Source organism: Lodderomyces beijingensis (genome assembly GCF_963989305.1).
Source record: "Lodderomyces beijingensis strain CBS 14171 genome assembly, chromosome: 3".
NCBI classification, from domain to species: Eukaryota; Fungi; Ascomycota; class Pichiomycetes; order Serinales; family Debaryomycetaceae; genus Lodderomyces; species Lodderomyces beijingensis.
In genome coordinates, this window is record NC_089972.1 from 1,500,596 (window position 1) to 1,520,502 (window position 19,907).

General features: G+C 43.4%; 13 protein-coding genes across 13 annotated transcripts; 5 read left to right on the forward strand and 8 right to left on the reverse strand. All coding sequences in view use genetic code 12, as the record gives it.

The window, feature by feature from the left end:
• Window positions 1-150: 150 nt before the first annotated feature.
• LODBEIA_P27280 (uncharacterized protein) lies at window positions 151-1,038 on the forward strand (the record flags this gene model as incomplete). Its single annotated transcript, XM_066972759.1, has 1 exon — window positions 151-1,038. The coding sequence occupies one exon, from the start codon at window positions 151-153 to the stop codon at window positions 1,036-1,038; it is 888 nt and encodes a 295-aa protein (XP_066829666.1).
• An 89-nt stretch (window positions 1,039-1,127) lies between these two features.
• LODBEIA_P27290 (uncharacterized protein) lies at window positions 1,128-2,009 on the reverse strand (the record flags this gene model as incomplete). Its single annotated transcript, XM_066972760.1, has 1 exon — window positions 1,128-2,009. One exon carries the CDS (start codon window positions 2,007-2,009, stop codon window positions 1,128-1,130), a length of 882 nt encoding a protein of 293 aa, XP_066829667.1.
• A 306-nt stretch (window positions 2,010-2,315) lies between these two features.
• Window positions 2,316-2,708, reverse strand: LODBEIA_P27300 (uncharacterized protein; the record flags this gene model as incomplete). The annotated part of the gene is made up of 1 exon (XM_066972762.1): window positions 2,316-2,708. The coding sequence occupies one exon, from the start codon at window positions 2,706-2,708 to the stop codon at window positions 2,316-2,318; it is 393 nt and encodes a 130-aa protein (XP_066829668.1).
• A 1,118-nt stretch (window positions 2,709-3,826) lies between these two features.
• Window positions 3,827-4,222, forward strand: LODBEIA_P27310 (uncharacterized protein; the record flags this gene model as incomplete). The annotated part of the gene is made up of 1 exon (XM_066972763.1): window positions 3,827-4,222. One exon carries the CDS (start codon window positions 3,827-3,829, stop codon window positions 4,220-4,222), a length of 396 nt encoding a protein of 131 aa, XP_066829669.1.
• Window positions 4,223-4,537: 315 nt separating this feature from the next.
• On the reverse strand, window positions 4,538-7,708 carry LODBEIA_P27320 (uncharacterized protein; the record flags this gene model as incomplete). The annotated part of the gene is made up of 1 exon (XM_066972764.1): window positions 4,538-7,708. One exon carries the CDS (start codon window positions 7,706-7,708, stop codon window positions 4,538-4,540), a length of 3,171 nt encoding a protein of 1,056 aa, XP_066829670.1.
• Window positions 7,709-7,944: 236 nt separating this feature from the next.
• LODBEIA_P27330 (uncharacterized protein) lies at window positions 7,945-8,766 on the reverse strand (the record flags this gene model as incomplete). The annotated part of the gene is made up of 1 exon (XM_066972765.1): window positions 7,945-8,766. One exon carries the CDS (start codon window positions 8,764-8,766, stop codon window positions 7,945-7,947), a length of 822 nt encoding a protein of 273 aa, XP_066829671.1.
• Window positions 8,767-10,001: 1,235 nt separating this feature from the next.
• On the reverse strand, window positions 10,002-11,477 carry LODBEIA_P27340 (uncharacterized protein; the record flags this gene model as incomplete). Its single annotated transcript, XM_066972766.1, has 2 exons — window positions 10,002-11,359; window positions 11,468-11,477. 2 exons carry the CDS (start codon window positions 11,475-11,477, stop codon window positions 10,002-10,004), a joined length of 1,368 nt encoding a protein of 455 aa, XP_066829672.1.
• A 1,071-nt stretch (window positions 11,478-12,548) lies between these two features.
• Window positions 12,549-13,181, reverse strand: LODBEIA_P27350 (uncharacterized protein; the record flags this gene model as incomplete). The annotated part of the gene is made up of 1 exon (XM_066972767.1): window positions 12,549-13,181. The coding sequence occupies one exon, from the start codon at window positions 13,179-13,181 to the stop codon at window positions 12,549-12,551; it is 633 nt and encodes a 210-aa protein (XP_066829673.1).
• Window positions 13,182-13,574: 393 nt separating this feature from the next.
• LODBEIA_P27360 (uncharacterized protein) lies at window positions 13,575-14,615 on the forward strand (the record flags this gene model as incomplete). The annotated part of the gene is made up of 2 exons (XM_066972768.1): window positions 13,575-14,107; window positions 14,222-14,615. The coding sequence occupies 2 exons, from the start codon at window positions 13,575-13,577 to the stop codon at window positions 14,613-14,615; spliced, it is 927 nt and encodes a 308-aa protein (XP_066829674.1).
• Window positions 14,616-15,272: 657 nt separating this feature from the next.
• Window positions 15,273-15,698, forward strand: LODBEIA_P27370 (uncharacterized protein; the record flags this gene model as incomplete). Its single annotated transcript, XM_066972769.1, has 1 exon — window positions 15,273-15,698. The coding sequence occupies one exon, from the start codon at window positions 15,273-15,275 to the stop codon at window positions 15,696-15,698; it is 426 nt and encodes a 141-aa protein (XP_066829675.1).
• A 445-nt stretch (window positions 15,699-16,143) lies between these two features.
• LODBEIA_P27380 (uncharacterized protein) lies at window positions 16,144-16,455 on the reverse strand (the record flags this gene model as incomplete). Its single annotated transcript, XM_066972770.1, has 1 exon — window positions 16,144-16,455. One exon carries the CDS (start codon window positions 16,453-16,455, stop codon window positions 16,144-16,146), a length of 312 nt encoding a protein of 103 aa, XP_066829676.1.
• A 1,335-nt stretch (window positions 16,456-17,790) lies between these two features.
• LODBEIA_P27390 (uncharacterized protein) lies at window positions 17,791-18,201 on the forward strand (the record flags this gene model as incomplete). Its single annotated transcript, XM_066972771.1, has 1 exon — window positions 17,791-18,201. The coding sequence occupies one exon, from the start codon at window positions 17,791-17,793 to the stop codon at window positions 18,199-18,201; it is 411 nt and encodes a 136-aa protein (XP_066829677.1).
• Window positions 18,202-18,571: 370 nt separating this feature from the next.
• Window positions 18,572-19,837, reverse strand: LODBEIA_P27400 (uncharacterized protein; the record flags this gene model as incomplete). The annotated part of the gene is made up of 1 exon (XM_066972773.1): window positions 18,572-19,837. One exon carries the CDS (start codon window positions 19,835-19,837, stop codon window positions 18,572-18,574), a length of 1,266 nt encoding a protein of 421 aa, XP_066829678.1.
• Window positions 19,838-19,907: the final 70 nt, after the last annotated feature.

Sequence of the window (19,907 nt, forward strand, 5' to 3'; positions counted from 1 at the left end):
CACCGTAAACGCTCAACTTTGTGTAATTCGAAAAATACCAAACTCCACCCACACCCACCGAGCCACCACGACTAGAACCAGAATCCATATCAAGGTTTCAACATTGAGGCCAGTTCACTTTCATATTTCTCATTCTTGTTTCTTGTTTCAATGAACAAAATCAAGCAAATCAACCAGATAAACCAGAAAGAACTAGCATCAAACGCAACCACGTATAAATCATCATGGCATTACGACTACCGCGATACAAATTACATCTATATCGGCAATATCCCATTCGCGATGCAAGCGCATCAGATCATAGCTATATTTAGCCAGTATGGGGTACCAACGCACTTGAATCTTGTGCGGGATAGAGACACGGGTAAGCATCGGGGATTTGCATTTTTGAAGTATGCTAATTTCAAAAGCTGCATCTTGGCGATTGACAATTTCAATGGCATTAAACTTGGTGCTGATGGTGACGAGCTTGGCCAAAAGAATGGAGAAAATGGAGGAAATGGGGCCAGTGGGGTAGGTTCGAGAATGTTGAGTGTGGATCATACGTATTACAAGTTGCACTATGGTGAAAAGGAAGACGATTTCTTGATTGATTATCAAGCCGTGGAGCGGGAAATGAGGGGCAGTAAGGACGTGGCTGAACCTGCTGCGTTGATTGAAAATGAGACGGTCAAGTTAATCGAGGATAAGAAAGAGGAGCCACCGAAGGAGGAGAAAGAACATGACAATGAGGACGACGAATTTGCGGATCCTATGGCGCTGTTCATCAACAACAAGAACGATCGACATGGCAAGCACAAGTCGTCGCATCGCAAACAAAGGTCGTCGCATCGCAGCTCAAAACATAAACCACGCAACAGCGAGCTGCGGACCCCGTCTAGAGGCAGAAGCGAAACTTCCGAGTCGTCGCACCAGGCCGAGTTGCAGACTCCATCTCGAGAATCTTGGAAAAGAGGAAGGTCTAGCTCTCGTGTGGGCAATGAATCGCGAACGCCGTCTAGAGATGCAAAGAGGGAAAGGCTAGCTTCATCAAGTTGATCCAAGCCCACTGATACCTGTGCCGTGAAAAAAGCTTACTACATTGTTTTTTTTTTCATAAATTTTGCCATCTCTATCTGGAAAAACGTTCATTTCCTTACGTCATGCGATTGGAAGTAGTAACTAATGAACCGCTGTTTAGCATCGATGCTCAACTCGACGCTACTCAAGGAACCCAACTCAAACGACTTTCGAATTCTAGCCAAGTGCAATTGTTCACTAGCGCCGAAATCATATATTTTGCACCGAACATTCTTTCTCGTGAAATCGGTCAATAATTCAAATAAATAATAGCTCGAGCTGATATTTGCAACGGGAAGAGTGAAATACTGCGGGTACAACCTCATCACCAAGGACTTGCATCTAAACTCTTTGAAATCGTACTTGGGATCTAGTTTAATAAACGGGAGAATCGCGGTGTTGTTCGAGGTGGTGCCCTCTAGTAAAAGAAAGACAATCTTGTTGTGCAATTTAGACAAGTCTTGCACTGCTTCTCCTCGCACTTGACCAAACGCATGATTAACTAGACTCCAGGGGTTGTATTTATACAATATCCCCAGGGGATCAGGCACCAAGATCACGATATTTGAAGAATGTGCGAGTAAACTCATGAAGTATCCGTCCAAGGGCGAGGTGTAATTAGTCACGATAATGTCATTTTTGCGCGGGGTAAAAGGTTGTAGTTGTTGTACCTGAGATTTCTTGACTCCATCAACTGAAAATTCCACGGGGTTAAAGCCAAATAAAAAGATGAATATGAAGTTCAAGAGGAATTGCAAGCCCGTGATGCTGTAAAGTACCGATGCAATGATGAATAATGGCAATTTTACAATCAAGATGGGGATGCGCACGAGTATCAAGACGACTCGATTAAGGAGATTGCCTCTGTTTTTCTGGTATATCGGGAATTGCTGCGGCATGAATGGGGATATACCCGTGCCCTTGTCTCTCCATGTTGAAAACTTTTCCATAACTGCTGGAGTTGGATGTGGTGGAAACTGAAATCTTTCATTTCCCACTTTTGATTCCTTCTTTTTTTTTTTTCTAGCACGTCGGATTAACGCCAGAGACCCACACCAATCGATAACCAAGAGCACAACGAAAGCGAGACGACAGTTAGTAGGTTTTCCAGTGGCAGTTAAAAGTTTTCAATTAAATAGTATACACCGATTCATCACCAAATGAACCAAAGATTTATAAAAGAATTAAACAAGGGTTGGTTTGTTTGTCACAAAGAAACAAAAATACAGCATTTCGAGAAAAAAAAATCTCATCATTTACAATTCTTGCGAAGCACCGGTCTTTGCCTTCTTGGCAGGTAATAACGATTGGTGGATGTTTGGCAAGACACCACCTTGGGCAATCGTGACGTGGCCCAACAATTTGTTCAACTCTTCATCGTTTCTGATGGCCAACTGCAAGTGTCTTGGGATGATTCTCGACTTCTTGTTGTCTCTAGCAGCGTTACCGGCCAACTCCAAGATTTCAGCAGCCAAGTACTCCAAGACCGAGGTCAAGTAGACTGGCGCACCGGAACCGATTCTTTGAGCGTAGTTTCCCTTTCTCAACAATCTGTGGACTCTACCAACTGGGAAGGTCAAACCAGCCTTGGCTGATCTCGAAGTCGATGCTTTTTCGGTGGAACCGGCTTTTCCTTTACCTCCTGACATTTCTGTGTGATGTGTTTGTTTGATATATGTGTATATGAACCAAAAGTTGCTCTTGGAAAAAGTATAAGAAAGAAGAAGAAGAAGAAGAAGAAGAAGCTGATGGGAATGAAAGACTAGGGAATCTATTGATTTTATATAAATCTCCTTGTCTCGCGTTTCGACTCTCCTTCTCCCTTCAACAGCCACCCAAACAGTCAAGTTAAGCCAGTCAGTTACCCAGTGCCACAACGTGAGAGAGCGTGAGAGAGGCAACAGTCACGTGGTTGGCTGAGCCAAGGGCCATAAGGCATGGGACTTGTTTTGATTTCAGTCCAAGAGAAGAGAGGTGACGAAGGAGAGAGAGCGCAAAGTTACACGACTACTCTCCTCCTCCTCCTCCTCTGCTGCTTCTCCTCCCGTTGTTCATCTGAAGAAGTCTCAGCATCCAACGCGGTCTACTTGTTCCTGTTCTTGTTCCTGTGCTTGTGTGTGGTACGTGTATGCGTCTGTTGAGTTTGTTTCAAAGTGAGTGTGCGCGTTTGCCACTCTCTCTCGTTCTCTCTTCTGCTGCGTGGGAGACTGACAGTTGCGCACCTCGGACTGAAAGTTACGCACAACAGAAGAGCCAGCAGTCACGAGAGAAACAAAAAAAAAACAAGGACTACCGCCGGCTCCCACTCCCCCCTGAGCCACTGGCACTGGCGGCGGTGGGTGAGTCGCGTTATCTTTGCAGAGAACGGCAACAACAACAACAACAATAACAAGAAGGAATACGCACAACACTTTGCAGCTCTAGCCACTGGCTCATCGACACCCACCTGAAGCAGCACTTGAAGCGAGTTAGGGAGTAAGTGACTGGGTTAGGGAGTAGGCGACTGAGTAGTGCATACTGCTGCCTCGAGGGCAAACTCACAACATCCTCGTCTTGAGGGAGGCCTCTCCCACACACACCGCGACTGTATTCCCACTCTCTCGCTCTGGTCTGAAAGGCCACTGGAAAAATATAAATAATCACCTCTTTCCAAGCTACAAACGATCCTCTGCGTTACATCTTTTCCTTTTCCCTTTTTCACCTTTTCCTTCATCACCCTTCCCAATCACATCTCCCCCCTTTACTTTAGAACTCGTCGATATCCACCATGGCTCCAAAAGCAGAAAAGAAACCCGCTACAAAAGCTCCAGCTGAGAAGAAACCCGCCGCTAAGAAGACTGCTTCTTCGTCTGAAGGTGGTAAAAAGAGATCCAAGGCTAGAAAAGAGACTTACTCCTCGTATATCTACAAGGTTTTGAAGCAAACGCATCCAGACACCGGTATCTCCCAAAAGGCCATGTCGATTATGAACTCGTTTGTCAACGACATCTTTGAGAGAATTGCTGGTGAAGCTTCGAAATTGGCTGCTTACAACAAGAAGTCCACCATCAGCGCTAGAGAGGTCCAGACTGCTGTTAGATTGATCTTGCCCGGTGAATTGGCCAAGCACGCTGTTTCTGAAGGTACTAGAGCTGTCACCAAATACTCGTCAGCCACCAACTAAACAACAACAACAACAACAAAAACTTTGTACTTGAACTGGTTTGATCATCTTGTTTCCTTTCACTTCTTATTATCTAGCTAATTGATATCTCTTTTCAATTTTAGTTATTTATGTATATTATTAATGAATACATCATCTGGTTTCTTTGAATTATAGCTTTGACCGCGTTTGCAGCGTCTTCTTGAACATCTTTACCACTTTGACCGCGTTTGCAGCATCCTCTTTGTATCTGAGAGTACCTACTATTCTACCATCTTTTGCTTTTACTTCTAGTTTACTATCCTGTTCTAATTCTTGCAGCAGCCAACCACCGGCTCATTTTTCAACGTCACTGTCGCTGGCACCTTCACCTTGCTTAGTGTCTCCCAAATACAACCAAGCAAACACAAGACAACTCAACATATTAAACAAATGATGAATGAAAAAAGTGTATCGGCTCCCATAAAGCAACGCAAACATCACGATATAACTCAACGCCAACTGCAACACTCGACGCAACATGGGATAATCACCGAGTTTATCAACATCGTGCAATCCACTATTGAGTTTAACCACGGCTAAGATGGCCACGACGGATAGTAGATTATGGTGCGAGCTGAATGGAGTCTTCCAGTCGACTGCAAGATTATGGATAAACACAACCAAGATGGGGATGTTTATCGGTAGGATCCATAGCATGAGCAACAACCACGAGATTTGAAAGTGGAACAAATGGTGGTTGTTGGTGGTGGGACGAGGATATGCTTTTATGCTGTTTATCACTTGAATGAAACAGCACACGAGATAGACTATTTGATAGGGGAGGTAGATTGGGATAAGTAAAAGTGTGGCTGCAGTGGCAACAAATTGGATCTTGGTGAATAAATAAATTGACGATTTGGATACTCTTGTTCCTAGTCTTGTTGTCTTTTTCGAGGAGAATGGTAACGAGCTTATAACAAAATTGACAATGTATACCACTGCCAAGATTGCAATATAAGTCATCGCCACGATGAAATTGGAAATCAAGTATAGTATGACCCCAACCACGGTAAGGTTTTCCTTGAGCCCCACATACAACAAATTTACATTAAATGGAGATGCACCGCTGGTCATGATGGCAGAATCGTCCCGGCCGGTATGGAACGCAGCAGGGTTGATCAACAACACAATATGCTTGACAAAAGGTATATGGAGTATCGGGTTAACTGCAACTAAAACCACCAAGATCACCAACCACCATCTCTGGTTCAATCGTGCTAAAGTCTGCAAGAAACTGGGGAATTTGTCAAAACTTGACCCCAATTGAACACATATGACAAGTGCAATCAAGGCCACGTTGAATGCAACAAGGGTCAATCTGTAACGCAAGATCAACAATTTCAAACTAGCCAAAAAATCAACCAGAACCGTCACTTTGAGATGGCCGTCTTTGTCTTGCTCCCCTACGTCATCTGACCATAGTTGCAAGTTTAGTGAATAGTCGGAATGGACACTGTATGGAACAAACGGCGCGATCCCGTGCATGGTCAACGCTAACGGCTCGTTGAAATTTACATGCCACTTGGTTTCAAAGGGGCTGGCGGTGTATTGCCTGATGAAGGTGTTGAAATTGGCACCGTGAAGCAAACCTTTAAATGCAACTTTGTAGACAAACAAACTGTTCCATGCTTGCGGTACTCTGACATCAGTCATGATGGGACGATTAGAAGGTAAATCGATCGAGTTTCCCTTGGTGACAAGAGTGAATGTGTTTCCCGGTACTTTATAACTCACCTTGTTTGTAGTTAGTTGAGCCGTAAAGAACTCCATGGGCTCAGTGCTGCCCTCTATTATAACATAGTCGTATTTTTTAAGAAGCTTTGAGTCGAGCTCCAAATTGTAGAATGGTGTTTTCTCTCCATCGTATGATGAGTCGGCAACTTCAGTTACGTCCTTGGTGAATCTAGGTATAGTGGTCTCTCTCTGCTTCACCGATGAACATAAAAGGTTACCTTTATTATTTCCAACCTCACTCAAGGCACACAAGTAAACTGAAACTGCGTCATCGAGTGGCACGGAAGACAACAACGTGAAATGCAAATCATCGTCCCGGTTCAACTTGAAAACCAGACGACTACCACTCGAAAGTTCCCCCTTTGTATATCGCTTATTAATTTCAAGTTCCCTCACTTCTTGACCCTCCAACTCCAACTCCATCTCAACCAGATCCAGCTGTTGTTGTTGTTCTTGTTGTTGCTGCTGCTGCTGCTCCAATTGAGCATACGGTTCAAACCCGCTCAAGAAATAACGCTTGAAAACCTCCATCCGCTGAACTAGCCACTTGTCCTGTTTTGGGTCCAAATTAACCACCTCCAACAATGCCTTCGCGATCCTCGTTCGCAACTGTTGACACCATACCACAGCCAAATGATCAATGGGGGTCCACACTAGTGGCATACCAGTGGAAAACGAAGTGAATCCATTGGATTCCGGCACCACGCCCGCGAGGGTAGTGTAGTCCGCCGGTAACGTTGAATCTAGCGCGCCACCAGTTAACGAAATCACCACTACGTCACGCAACCTCTCGCGCGCGACTCGCGAAACCACCTCATCGTCACCATCACCCCCTGCATCTTCATCCGGCTTGAATCCCAATTGCCAGAACTTATTCACGGCATCGTAAACCTTGATCAAGTCGCCATCGAACGTCAACGGCGACGTCGAATGCGGCGAGCTTAAAGTCACAATCGTCTCAATTGAACCATGTTGGTAATTAGGCAACGTCATCATGATGCGCGCCACGATCCCACCCATGGAATGGCCCACGATATAAACATGCGATGGGGGCGGTTGATGTTTTGATTGTGCATAGAGCGCAAGGATATACTTGATGGCCTCGTTGCTGAATTCAGCTTGGTCCAACATCGTGCGTCCGTGGAACGCCGTAAAGTCCTCGTTGAAATCCGCCGTGAAGAAATCGAGTCCCCGCCTCGATGATGCATCTTGGCTCATTAGCTCGGCGGTGCGTGCTGCTATCGAGCGGCCCTGTTTGAAACTGCCCGCGTTGCCGGGGATGAACAAGACGGGCATGCCCTCCAAGCCAATATCTCCGCCATCTCCACCATTATCATGGTGGGGCATTTTGTCCTTGCCTTGTTCGCGATATAGATAAAGCGAGTATTTCTTCGCGTAGGGCGTATGCGACTCGTCAAAGGACTTGAGCCGGGCAAATGCCGGGTACATCCAGACTACTCTGCACGTCGACTTGTCGGGACCATTCAAGGTTGAGGTGTATGATAATGAGGTGAGAAGGACAAGAAGGCCTCCTAGTAGGAGAAGTATGTGGAATGCATATTTGTGTGATCCTAGTAGACGTTTCGGTCGCGCATTCATGTTTTTTTGTATAGCGAAAGAGTAAGTCCTCCTAGGGATTGCGCTTGATGGTGGTGGTGGTGCTAGTACTGGTACTGGCACTGGTACTGGTGAGGGAGCTGGTGGTAACCCGTTGAAACATTGCGCGTGCATTTTTGAAATTTGGAAAGATTTCACTGCCCTTTCTCAACAACCCTTTAAACCCCCAACTGCACTCAATGGTTGTTTCAAAAAAAAAAAAGGCAGAAGTCTTGATTACTTTTACAAGATCTCTACTATAGACTAAAACACACCTATCTCTACTTCTCTTGTCTCCACTCTGTTTTGTAAAATTCTAGAATTATTCCCACATCATCAACTGAAACAAACAAAAAAAAAAAAAAAGACATTTATTCAGCTTTTTCAGCATTGTAATCGTTGACCAATTTGTACAGGTCAACCACAGCAAAGGCATACAAGACTTGGTCCCAGACTTGTTTCAAGACAGGTTGGTTCAAGTCGTTAACAACACCGCCAATCAAGTCCTTGACATTTTTCAAATAGTGTCTGGTGAAGGGGCTCACCTCGTATCTTTTCTTCAAAAACACCAAGTAGACCAAGACGGGCGACAAGGATCTCTTTCTAAACGCCAACATTCTCAACAGGAGCCAGACAAAAGTGACCAATTCGATGCCACTGGCAATTTGGATGGACTTGGCATTGTTGGCGCTGACAAAGCTCGTGATGTATTTCGAAGCCAAGCTGTTTTGCAAGCCGAAAATGGGCAAGAGGTACCCATTCGTGTAGGCCAAGACATGGAACAACGAAAAGACGAAAAATGGAATCAAGGACAAGATAACGTATGGTCGAAGGAACAACAAGAACCCGCCGAGTAGCAAGTAGTGGGTGTTGTCATCCTTGATGATCAAAGTGAACCTAAAGCCGTTTTTCTGGACAAGCTGGAAGATCAAGATGCCAAAGGAAACAAGCACGCCAAGCAACGTGAGCAAGTAAAAGGGCCTGTACAACGCCTTGAAGAAGGCGGGCAAGAAACTCACATATGTCAACGCGTACAAGACAAAGCCAACTACAGTGAGCAAGTTGCCGACAAACCACGCAAATTGCAAAGTCTGAACCGTCTTGACCAATTTTTCTTGATCGAACTGGATCTTGCCTGCGCTTGAAGCTGCACCAGCTGGTGGCGTTGGAGCGGAAGATGCTGCGGCTGGCATGTTTGTTGCTTTATTTCTCTATCTGCTCCGCTGTGATGAACTTTTGGCGTTCACGTTGAAGGAGATTTTGTAGTTGAGTTATCCAGACCTATGATCAGCAACTCAAAGTAAAAGAACCCCAACAAAGATATCGTTTATGTTGTTGTTGTACTTGATAAAGATGATGATAGAAGATGAGGGGGGGCGCTATATAGGGCTAGTGTGATCTCAAATTTATACTACCAGAATGGCAATCTTGTTCTCTCCTTCTGTCTCCAAAGGAAAAAAAGACACAGCAGCAAAGAACAAACCAGAAAAGAAGATTAGGGTCCTTGTTCTTGTGTGGTTCCCGACAGCAACGAATACATTACAGAAGGAGATGACAAGAGAACGCAAAGGACTCGAGGCAGATAGAGCATATAGAACCGAGCTGTATTTGTTTTGCTATTGGTCCAGGCCTGTAGACGGAAATTCCCGAATTTGCATATCCACCTCCCTTTTTTACACCTGGGCATTTGAAGGTAGTAGATCTCTATTTGTTTTCCATGGCGTAATTTTTTTCTACACCCTGGCACTTCTCTTCATATGATATTCTTCTAGAACTTGCTCTTTACATGCAGCTTTCCTTTCCTCGCAAAGATTGCTAGATACGCAACACTAGCAACAGCCCCATGTCAAAGAAAGAACGAAAGCGGGAAAAGAAAATTGTCTGTGTGGCTTGCGTATGCTGGGAGTCCTGTAGATCAGGTGATCCCAGGACCAATTAAGCCCTCGCCTCGCTGTTGTCTGTCACATGTGATAGTTTTGCGGGCGACGGACGCGTGTATCGCCACCCAACCACACTTTCAGCTCTTCCAGTCAGGCTCCAACTACAACCACAATCCTATAGTGGTTGCAGTAGCAGTCGCAATGGTATAATTTAAAAACAGGTTTATTCGCTATAAAATTCATACTTGTTGAGGAAAAAAAAAAAAAAGTGAATCAGTAACGAATTTCAAAGGTAACCGTAGATTTAAAACAAGATCAAAACGAAGTAGAACCACCATTTTAACAAAACACATCTCCCCACATCAACAGCCATCAACCAGGATCAGCCACCCCCCTGCCACCATCTGCCACTCTCTTAAACGTTATTATCATCCATCCATCCATCTTTTCATCTTTCCATTTTTACTTTACTTCCTCTCTTTCTCTCTGCCCGGTATTTTTTCTTTTTTTATTTGTTTTTTTTTTTTTTTCTTTCTTTCTTACTCTCACTAACGTAAGAAGCCTTTACGCGTCTTTTGAGGGGCTGATGTAGGTGCTGGTTCCTGAGGTAACAATTTTTGTTTTTCCAATTGCTGCTTCTTCTCTTCCAACAATTTGATCTGTTTGGTCAACTTATCCTTCATTTCCTTGTGTCTTGCAAATAAATCAGCTTCGGATCTTTGTAACTTCTTTTCCTTTTCACTAACTTTTTGCTGGAAAACCGTCTTCATCTCGGCTTCCATCTTGGCTAATTTAGCTTCATGAAGTGCTCGTTCCTCTTCCTGTCTTGCCAATGGGTCGAATTCTCTAAACACGGTGTTGTCTTGCTCAATGCCCATCTTTTTCAACTTTTCAGTTCTGTAGTTTTCATACAACTTGTTTGACGTTGTTTCCTTCAACTCTTCAAGGAAATTGCGAACTAATAGCTGACGCAATCTGACAAAGTCATTGTGGTCGGCATTGTCAACCTCAATCAAGCCCCATGGGTATTTTCTTCCTCTAACCAATCTACCGTCATTGGTTTGAACTTCCTTGGTAGATCCAATCACAGCAAATGGGAACTTGTCGATAATCTGCTTGGTGTTAGCTATAGTTTCATCATCATCGTTTTCAAACTGGGCGGGCTTGAATATCTTGATGCCTTGGTTGTCGATATCAGCCAAGATAGAATGCTTGAACTGGACAATTTCTTCATCGGTTAAAGTATCGGACTTGGCAATTATCGGAATCAAGTTGACTTTTTCGTGAACTTGCTTCATCAAGGCGATATCCAAGCTTCTCAACGAGTGGCCAGTGGGCTCAATAAAGTACAAGAACGCATGGACCCTGTTATCAGTGATTGCTGATCTGTTGATTTTTGACTCTGCTTCCAAATAAGAGTCAAATCGACTATTGATCTCATCAACAATCGGTTTCCAAGAATCAAGATTGTTGATCGACTCGCCAAATCCAGGAGCGGTAATGATACTAACTTTCAACTTGACTCCATCTTCCTCAATGTCGGCTTGAGTGGTTCTAATCTTGACATTGCTGTTGATGCCATCTCCATTCTGCGCACCTCCTGCTGCCCCGGCTCCTATTGCTGCCTCTCCGTCAGATTCGTCTTCGTCGTCAGCGAAATCGTAATCGTGTTTACCGCCTCTTCTGTTCATGATCTCACGGTTGAAAAGGGTATTGATCAATGTGGCTTTGCCCAACCCGCTTTCTCCAATCGCCATAATGTTCAACGAAAAGCCTCTCCTCAACGACTTTCTGTGCCATTGCTTGGGTAAGTTTGCAAACCCAACATAGCCGTTTAAAACTTTCTTGATTATTTTGATATCTTGAGGTGGCGAAGATGCCGAATAGGGCTTATTGTGATCCACAACTGAAGTCATAAAGTTGTTAGTTAGTAAAACTTGTCGCCAATCTAACCTCTTTTCCAGGTCGCTGTATATCTATATATATATATATGTATATGCATAAGTATACGTACCAGTAGCCATGACTTATTATCTCGATAGTCTCCAAAAAAAAAAAAAAAAAAAACACTTGGTGTCAACTTTTAATCGTACGCAGTCGTGTGTCTCGAAAATCTGGTAACCTTGAGTGCTTGATTTCCGAGTAACGATTTTTCCCTGGCTGTATGGAGTTGAAACTTAACAAGTAATCTCCTAAATCTCAAAAAAAAAACACAATATGGCTCTAGAATGAATGACAATTGATCAGTGGTAATGTTGATGCTGGCTGTTGGGCAATGGTAGTGGTGGTGTCAGCAAAAAACGGTGTTATGTTATGTGTTTTGTATAACAATTGACTTTTTCTCCTTCACGCTTTAAATGCTCTGAAAGTCTCTCGATTTGTTTTTTTTTTTTTTTTCTTTTATTTAAAAATTTTCTGAAACACTGTCGCGTCATATTTCACGCAGGCACGTGAATGTCACGTGTTTGTGTTCGAATGGGAGACAACCACCCAACTGCCAGATTTTTTCTAGATGGTAAAGAAGAGTGTTGAAGGGTTACTTCGAGTCAATAGTTGGTATCAGAGAGCTATGCATTGCTCTCAGAATTTTTTTTTGTGTGGTGCAATTGTGGTGGGTAGGTTTGGTAGGACATTTTTTCAATTCCGAGTAATGTAATTTAGAAAACGATCGATATGCTGTCGGTTGTTGTCTCTCTTGTGGTTACCGTTGAGGTCGGTTTTTGGGTTCTTACAAGAGAAATTGAGGTGGGTTGGTCATTTTGAAAGAATTGTTGAGAGATGTTCAATGGATTTCTGGTTTCAAATAATTTGGTGTGAATTTCTCTGCAAAGTCCACTATTCGAAAAATACAAAAGGTCAAAAACACTGCTCACATTGTAGCAATTTGGTTGCAAACTAAACCTTTTCCTTCGTCTTCCGCTTACTATACCATTGCACTTTGCCATAATCTTACACACAATTCTGACAACAAAACAAGTACCTATCGATGACGGCAGGATTTTGTTGCAATTGACTTTTATACAAATTGAGTCTGGCTGTCGAGTCCTATTCATTTTATATTTACAAATACATTTTTTTTTTTTTTTTTTTTTTTTTTACCGCGCATCGTCACTAACTAGCCTTGCCTCAAGGGGGGCAGTTTGAGTGGATTGCCCATGGCCATGCTCATTGACAACTTCGTCTTTTTGCAACTGATCAAGTAAAAACTCTAGCGCAAACTTGGCGAATTGGCTCATATTCTGAGCACGATTGTGTATGCCTGTTTCAACACTAGTTGAAGAATCTCCACGGGGACCCGTGAATCCAATAAACACGTGACCTACTAGGCTCGGACGAGTGTCTCGCACCTGTTCTTCATCATTGCCATCATCATCATCATTCAAATGTAGATCCATAGTAGGTCCAGCAAACCCAGTTTCAGATAGGACAAATGTCGATCCCAATTCGTACTTGGCAGTTCTTGCCAATTTTAAAGCGACTTCTTCACTTGGTCCCATGTAATTGGCAATTTCATCCTGTGACCAGCCCGATAGTTTAAGTCTCTGCTTGAGTGAGTAAAGAAGCTTACCACCAATATAGAAATCTGATGCTCCCGGAACAGATACAATGTATGCTGAGATTAGTCCACCACATGCTGCTTCTGAGATTGCTAGTGTTTGGTTTCGAGATCTTAGGATTTCAGCTATTTTCAGTACTGTTACCAGTATATCTTCTGGAGGGAAGGACATCTATGCTGAGGCAGACTCTAACTCTATCTATTTGACAAAAAAAAAAAAAAATTTCGTTGATCTTGATCGTTCAAGCCTTGTTGGATTCTTGAAAATAAAGTTGAAGCGGGAAGTGTTGTGGAGAGATTAGTAGCAGTGGCAGTAGCAGTGGGTGTGGCAGTAGTGCATGAAATACAAATCGCGATATATATTTCCATCACCAGACAAAAATTCGACCTTCTCCAACAGGAGGCGCAAACGGTCGACAGAAGTTTTCCAAAAGTCAGCCAGCAGCAACAACAACACTGAACAAGATCTTGTCTTCTTTCCTGTTTTTCTATTTATTCAATCTACATCTCACAAGGGAAACACACGTAAGCCAAAAAAAAGAAAAAAAAAAAGAAAATCCAAGTCATGGCACCATCAAAATCATTAAAGTTCCACGCTGGCAAAATACAATACGACGAAGAAACAAACCGATGCACACCTTTACCCTACAAGGGAGTGATATCGATCAAACCCAGTGCAGAAGAACCAGACTTTCTAGATTTCACCTGGACGCCCAAACAAGATCAAACTCAACAGCTCAACCAGGCCAGCTCGTCTAATATGGATGGGTCTGCTCTTAATGGCAGCACACCAATAGAAAAAGATGAACTATTGTTGATTCCAGGCGACGTCACTATCAAGATTATAAAGTCATGCAATACGGGAAGAGTATTCGCATTCACCTTTATGAGCAGTGGGGCCAAGTATCTTTACTGGTTGCAGGATGTTGGAGACATTGACAATTTGAACAAGTTTACCGACAAGGATAATAAATTGATTCAGCAAATATCGGAGTTGGTTACCGCCAACGACGACGAGGACGACGAAGAAGAAGAACACGGGCAAGAGCAACTGAAGCACAATGATGATATCGAAGTTGACGAACCCGTCAAGGCATCGTAAGTACCCTTTTTTTTTCTTTCGTTTTATGTGACTATAATGTACAATTTTGAATGTGTGTGTGTGTGTGTTTTAAAATTCAATTTTGCTAACTAATATTTTTTTGAATGTAGCGATGAAGTTGTTCGCGATAGAGTTGCAAGTCAACCGGAAAGCACACAGATCAAGCTTCCAATCAGCTCGATTTCCTCGGTGTTGGATATCCCGACAATCGAAGCACATTTGCTGAAGTTGAGTTTACAGGAATTGAAACAGATGTATGGTGAATTTTTGCCTGCTACCGAGGCGCAGAACCCCACTAAGGACTCAATCATCAACAATATTGTTAGAAGCGGGTTTTTCCAACAATGCGAACAAAAGTTGAGCCACCTGTTGGCGTCAGGAGACGGCGCTGGTTACCTATTGGCGCAAAGTTTGAAATACGATTATCAAGGCGAGGGAATTGAGAATTTCTTGAATGGAGTAAGAAAGATTGCGGAGAAAGAAGACGACGAGAAGAAGGATTAGGAGCTAGAAAATGTGAGCTGTTGAGTTGAGTTGGCGACGGAGTTGAAGTCCCTGATATAGTATTCCAAATACATGCAATCCGCCCCACCACCTTTCTTTCATTATTCGTGAACAGTCTCGCTTCCAACACTTGCAACACTTGCAACACCTTGCAAATTTCCGGCTCACGAACCAAGCTCCGGATGTTTAAGCATTTTTGTTTTCTCTTGAGCCGGTGGCCTCTTGACACGGCCTTTTCTTTTTTGAGACCTCAGACACGACCCACAAAACACATTCTATTGTTTTTACGATTTGCATCTTACGTCATCGCCACTTCCTCTTTCTCTCTCTTTTTTTCACTGCACGCTAGGATAAGCTACGCTTTACACGCATAACGGATGTTATGAGAACTGAACAAGAAATGTATGAGGATACAGCCCGGTGAGTTTTCTTTTAAAGAAAAGCAACTGACCGAGCTTAATCGATTCTAAACCTTGAGGTTGGGGCGCACGGTTTTAAATTTTTTTTTTTTTAATTTGTTTGAGGGGAAATATAAAAGTTGACAATACCCCACACTCGATGGGTGAAACCAGTCATATAAGTTGTGAAGCAGTCATTAAGAAAGGCTAGAAGATCCATTTCATATCAAAAAGAGAAAAACAGTCAAATAGTGTCATCATGAGTATAGAGAAGGTTGAAATATTTACCCAGCCCGAAGAACACAGGCCTAGATCTCCCTCGGTGGAAGAATCAGCACGAGAGAAATTGGAGCAATTGATAGAGAAACATCCCATCCCACCACCGGAGCCCAATGTCGCGGACCCACAACTGGTTAGAGAAGCTACTTTGAACGATATTAAACAGCAGATGGATAGGAAAAACAACGGCACGAGCCAGCCCGAGCGAGATCAAGATGGCTTTGAGATACCTCGGGGCAAAATCCCCCTCGATAGCCAATTCTCAACTGAGGAGCTCAAGTATATCTTGGAATTGTGCAAAGAGGAAGGGGTGTTGAAAGGCGAAGTGGATTTGAAAGTGCTTGAGCATGGCGACCTTGGAGATCGGGTTGTTATTGCTGAATCGAGTAGTCTGGACCTTGTATAGGTTTTTCATCCTTATAGTTCGTCTCCTGCTTTAGTTTATTCTTGCTTTGTTACTATGTTCATCCAATTAACCCAGCCCGGGCCAAGTAAGGTTGGTTTTGGCTAATGCTCTGTTTACCGTACGGGAACCTGGTGAACATGTCGCTCGAAAAAACAAAAACAAAAAAAAGTCATTGAATTACGACATCACCGCTTTTTTTTTTTTCTGTTGAAGTTTTTTGACAGCCAGGTTTTCACGAACCACCACCAGCCTCAACTCCAAAAAACCCTCCCACGTACAATGGCAAAATCCATGCTTAGACACAGAAAACTCAATACATCAAAAAGAGAAAATACCTTTGTTTATATCGTAAAAATTAATACTATACATCAAGCTAAGAACTGAAAAGACCTAAGAAAAGCAATAATAGTAGCAGTAAACAACCAGTTTTTCTCCTTTAAATACTTTAACCACCAAAACCGTACAAGGTTCTACCTTGTCTCTTTAAAGCATACACGACATCCAACGAAGTGACAGTCTTCCTCTTGGCGTGCTCGGTATAGGTGACAGCATCTCTAATGACGTTTTCCAAAAACTGTTTCAAGACAACCCTGATTTCCTCGTAGATCAAAGCCGAGATACGCTTGACACCACCTCTTCTGGCCAATCTTCTAATGGCTGGTTTCGTGATACCCTGGATGTTGTCTCTCAAGATCTTTCTGTGTCTCTTGGCACCACCTTTTCCTAAACCTTTTCCACCTTTACCTCTACCAGACATTGTTTATGGATATTTGATATGTGTTTGTTGCTTGTGTGTGGGAAAATGAGTATATACAATAAAGTATATGATGTGAGAAAAGCAAGTGTGTATGGGAAAAAGGAGAAAACCAAAAAAAAGAGAGAAGAAGAAGTAGAGGAGAGCGTGAAGTGTACGAGTTGGGAAATGGCTCTATATAAATATGAAGCGAATTTTGAAATTGAAGATTGGACGATGAGAGGGAGAAAAAGACAACAACAACAACAACAACAGCCAGTGGCAGTGACGCCAGCAGCAAGAAGGGAGGGGGGGAGACGGAGAGGACGAGAGAATTTAATTTTTTAGTTGGTGGCCATAAGCGCGAGAGAGATGGGGCAAGAGGGAGTAAGGTCCTCACGGGCGAACAAAGGAAAGGCGAGGCAGGGGGGAATTCCACGGACGAAAGTTGAAAGGCGAGCCCCGTCTCCAGCTTTCCCCCCCGTGAAAGCAAAGGCGGCAGGGAGAATGAAGAGAGAAGACATCTACAGTGGTGCACGTAAGTAGTGGTGTACAGTAGTAGTAGCGCAAGAGAGAGAGGGGGGGGGGGCCAAAAACTGGTTCTTCTGTCGCGATGAAAAGATGACGCCAACAGCCACAAGCTCAGCCAACAAAAACAACGACAAGTAAAAAAATATCAACCGAGTGACCTCTGCCTTTGCTGAAAGATTGCCTTCTCAGCTCCCCTATAAGACGGGCAAAATAAAAAAAAAAAGTGTGTCTTTTTGGTACTTGCAAAGCGAAACACGCACAGCTCTGTTGCTGCTGCTGCTGCTGTTGCAACTGCGAAAGGAACGCGGTGGGAGTCCCTCGACGCTACCATTCTCAGTCGGATGTGTAATTTTCAGTCCGACAGGTGCGGAACGCAAAAAATCAAGTTTTGAAGGAGAGAGAAGTGCGCGCGCGCATCTGCTGCTGCAACTGCTGTCTCGCGATTCTTCTCCTGCTGCTGCTGCTTCTTCCCACGTCAACTCAAGATCGAGTCCGAGCCCCCAACTGCACTCATGGCCCTCTATCTCTCTCTCGAGAGAGTTGGCGCAATGGAGAGAAAAATAAGCTCGACTAAGCTAAACATATTCTCTTTTTCACAACCACCGCGCCACCGCCACCCACCCATCTTCTCGCATCCAGAAAACAGAAAATCAAAACAGTGGTTCGGTATATTTTTTCCCAACCACCAAATACAAGTTTCTCTTTTTTTGTATTTAAACTCTGTAGTGTCCCATAGATTCAAGAATCACCAATTCCGTCTTTTTTTTCCCTTCCCCTTCCTCTTCTGTTTTTGTTATCTATCTATCGATCTATTGCATAACCGATAAAATGGCTAGAACTAAGCAAACAGCAAGAAAATCTACTGGTGGTAAAGCCCCAAGAAAACAATTGGCTTCCAAAGCAGCTAGAAAGTCAGCACCTTCAACCGGTGGTGTCAAGAAGCCACACAGATATAAGCCAGGTACCGTGGCCTTGAGAGAAATTAGACGTTTCCAAAAATCCACCGAGTTGTTGATTAGAAAATTGCCTTTCCAAAGATTGGTTCGTGAAATTGCCCAAGACTTCAAAACCGATTTGAGATTCCAGAGTTCTGCTATTGGCGCTTTACAAGAGGCCGTTGAAGCTTACTTGGTTGGATTATTCGAGGACACCAACTTGTGTGCTATCCACGCCAAGAGAGTCACTATCCAAAAGAAGGACATCCAATTGGCCAGAAGATTGAGAGGTGAAAGATCGTAAGGGATCATGAATCATGTTCCTTTTCATGGGAAGAACATAAAATGAGAGACTGTGAAGGAGAGGTTCTTATTTCAATTCATTTGTATTATTATTATTTGTTATTGAGTAATTAGTATAGTTTAGTACAAGTTATTATACCATTTAGTGTTTTTTTTTTGTTGTTGCCTACGTTTCTGCGTCTGCGTCTGGCAACGGTGTAGATCGTTCTGAATTCGATCTAAACCATGATCTACCCGATCATTGGTGGATAAGATTGCAACAAACTACAAGAGGGGGGAAAGCACAGAGTTCACTACATCTCAAAGTTATTTTCCCAAAACTTTTTGTCATAAATTTTTTCCTTTCTTTCTTCACACGCACCATTAGGCTACTAGAACGGATACACTTCGGGTTCCTCGTCCAAGTTAAGTCCCTCCGCCTCTTGTTCTTCGGCCTTTTTCAAAAGATACGGCATCAACACATCTTTGAATTTATGGTAGCCCTTGTATTCTTCAACATCACTTTGCCAACTGTTGATACCATTGAGCAATCTCCGGGGAACATAGGGCTCTTGACATAACTTTGTAATGGGCATAAAGTAAGTTCTAATGGTAAACACGAGGGCTCCGGAAATGGGCAACCTTCTCAAACTTTGCCGTTCACTTCTGAAATACAAGTCGTTAACGTCGGTGGCGGCAGGGGCAGTATACCAACCAACCTCCTGTTTCGTTTCGGGACCTATCGAAGTCGACCAGTCCAAATTGTTGTCTGTTTGAATGAAATAATTGTTACGCACAACGGGATTGTTCACAGTTAATCTTCTAAAAAACTTTCTCATTGCTGGTCCGAGCTTGGTGGCATACTGGGGAACATCGCCACTCAAGTGGATCTCGTCCAAGGTTCTTTGATACTTGTCGGTGATACGCCAGAAACCGGCAAGGGCAACGCATCCACTCTCTAATGAATAATCGCCGTTTTCATCCTCAACCATAATGGCAATGTCATCTTGAATACACTTGGCTGCCGTGACAATAGGGTCCAAATTCTTTTTATCCTTCAAGTCAAACGTCTCACCCGTGGCCAAGATCTTCAACACTTGGCTGTTGTCATCGTAACTGAACAAACTAGGATATCTATGGGGCAAGTATGCACATAGCTCATACAACACCTCCCATGAAGCATCAACGGCTTTGCTACTGGTTGCATGCACTTTCTCACCTTTCTCTTGCAATCTCTGCAATTTCAAGTCATGGTAATATTGCCACTCATTGTCCAATTCAATCCACGAGTCCCAGTCCATGTTTCTTATACCCATGGTCACGTGATACTTGTGTTTAAAAGCACGATAGGGCTGCGGCTTGGTCTTGTTCATGTCCCAATTTTCAAACGGTGGTGGGATTGGTAGTTTAAAGACATGGTCGGCTTCCCAATGCCCGAACTTCCTTTCAGCCAACGCTGACCCCGTGGCCGATCTAGCAGCTCCCGACTTAGTATCGGCTGGATAAGAACTTGAATGTGACTTTGACTTTGATTTGGAGCTAGCCAAGTAAGCTGCTAAAAGCATAACCACCCCTCCACCAAACAAAAGAAGCTGCTCGTTAGATAGCAAAGTTTTCAAAACCCCAGCATCGGTTGGAGAATCACTGATTGAAACCATGGTATAATCCAAAGGGTAGTGGTGAATTCTTGGGTGTATATGAAAAGCAGCAGACACATGATATGGAAGA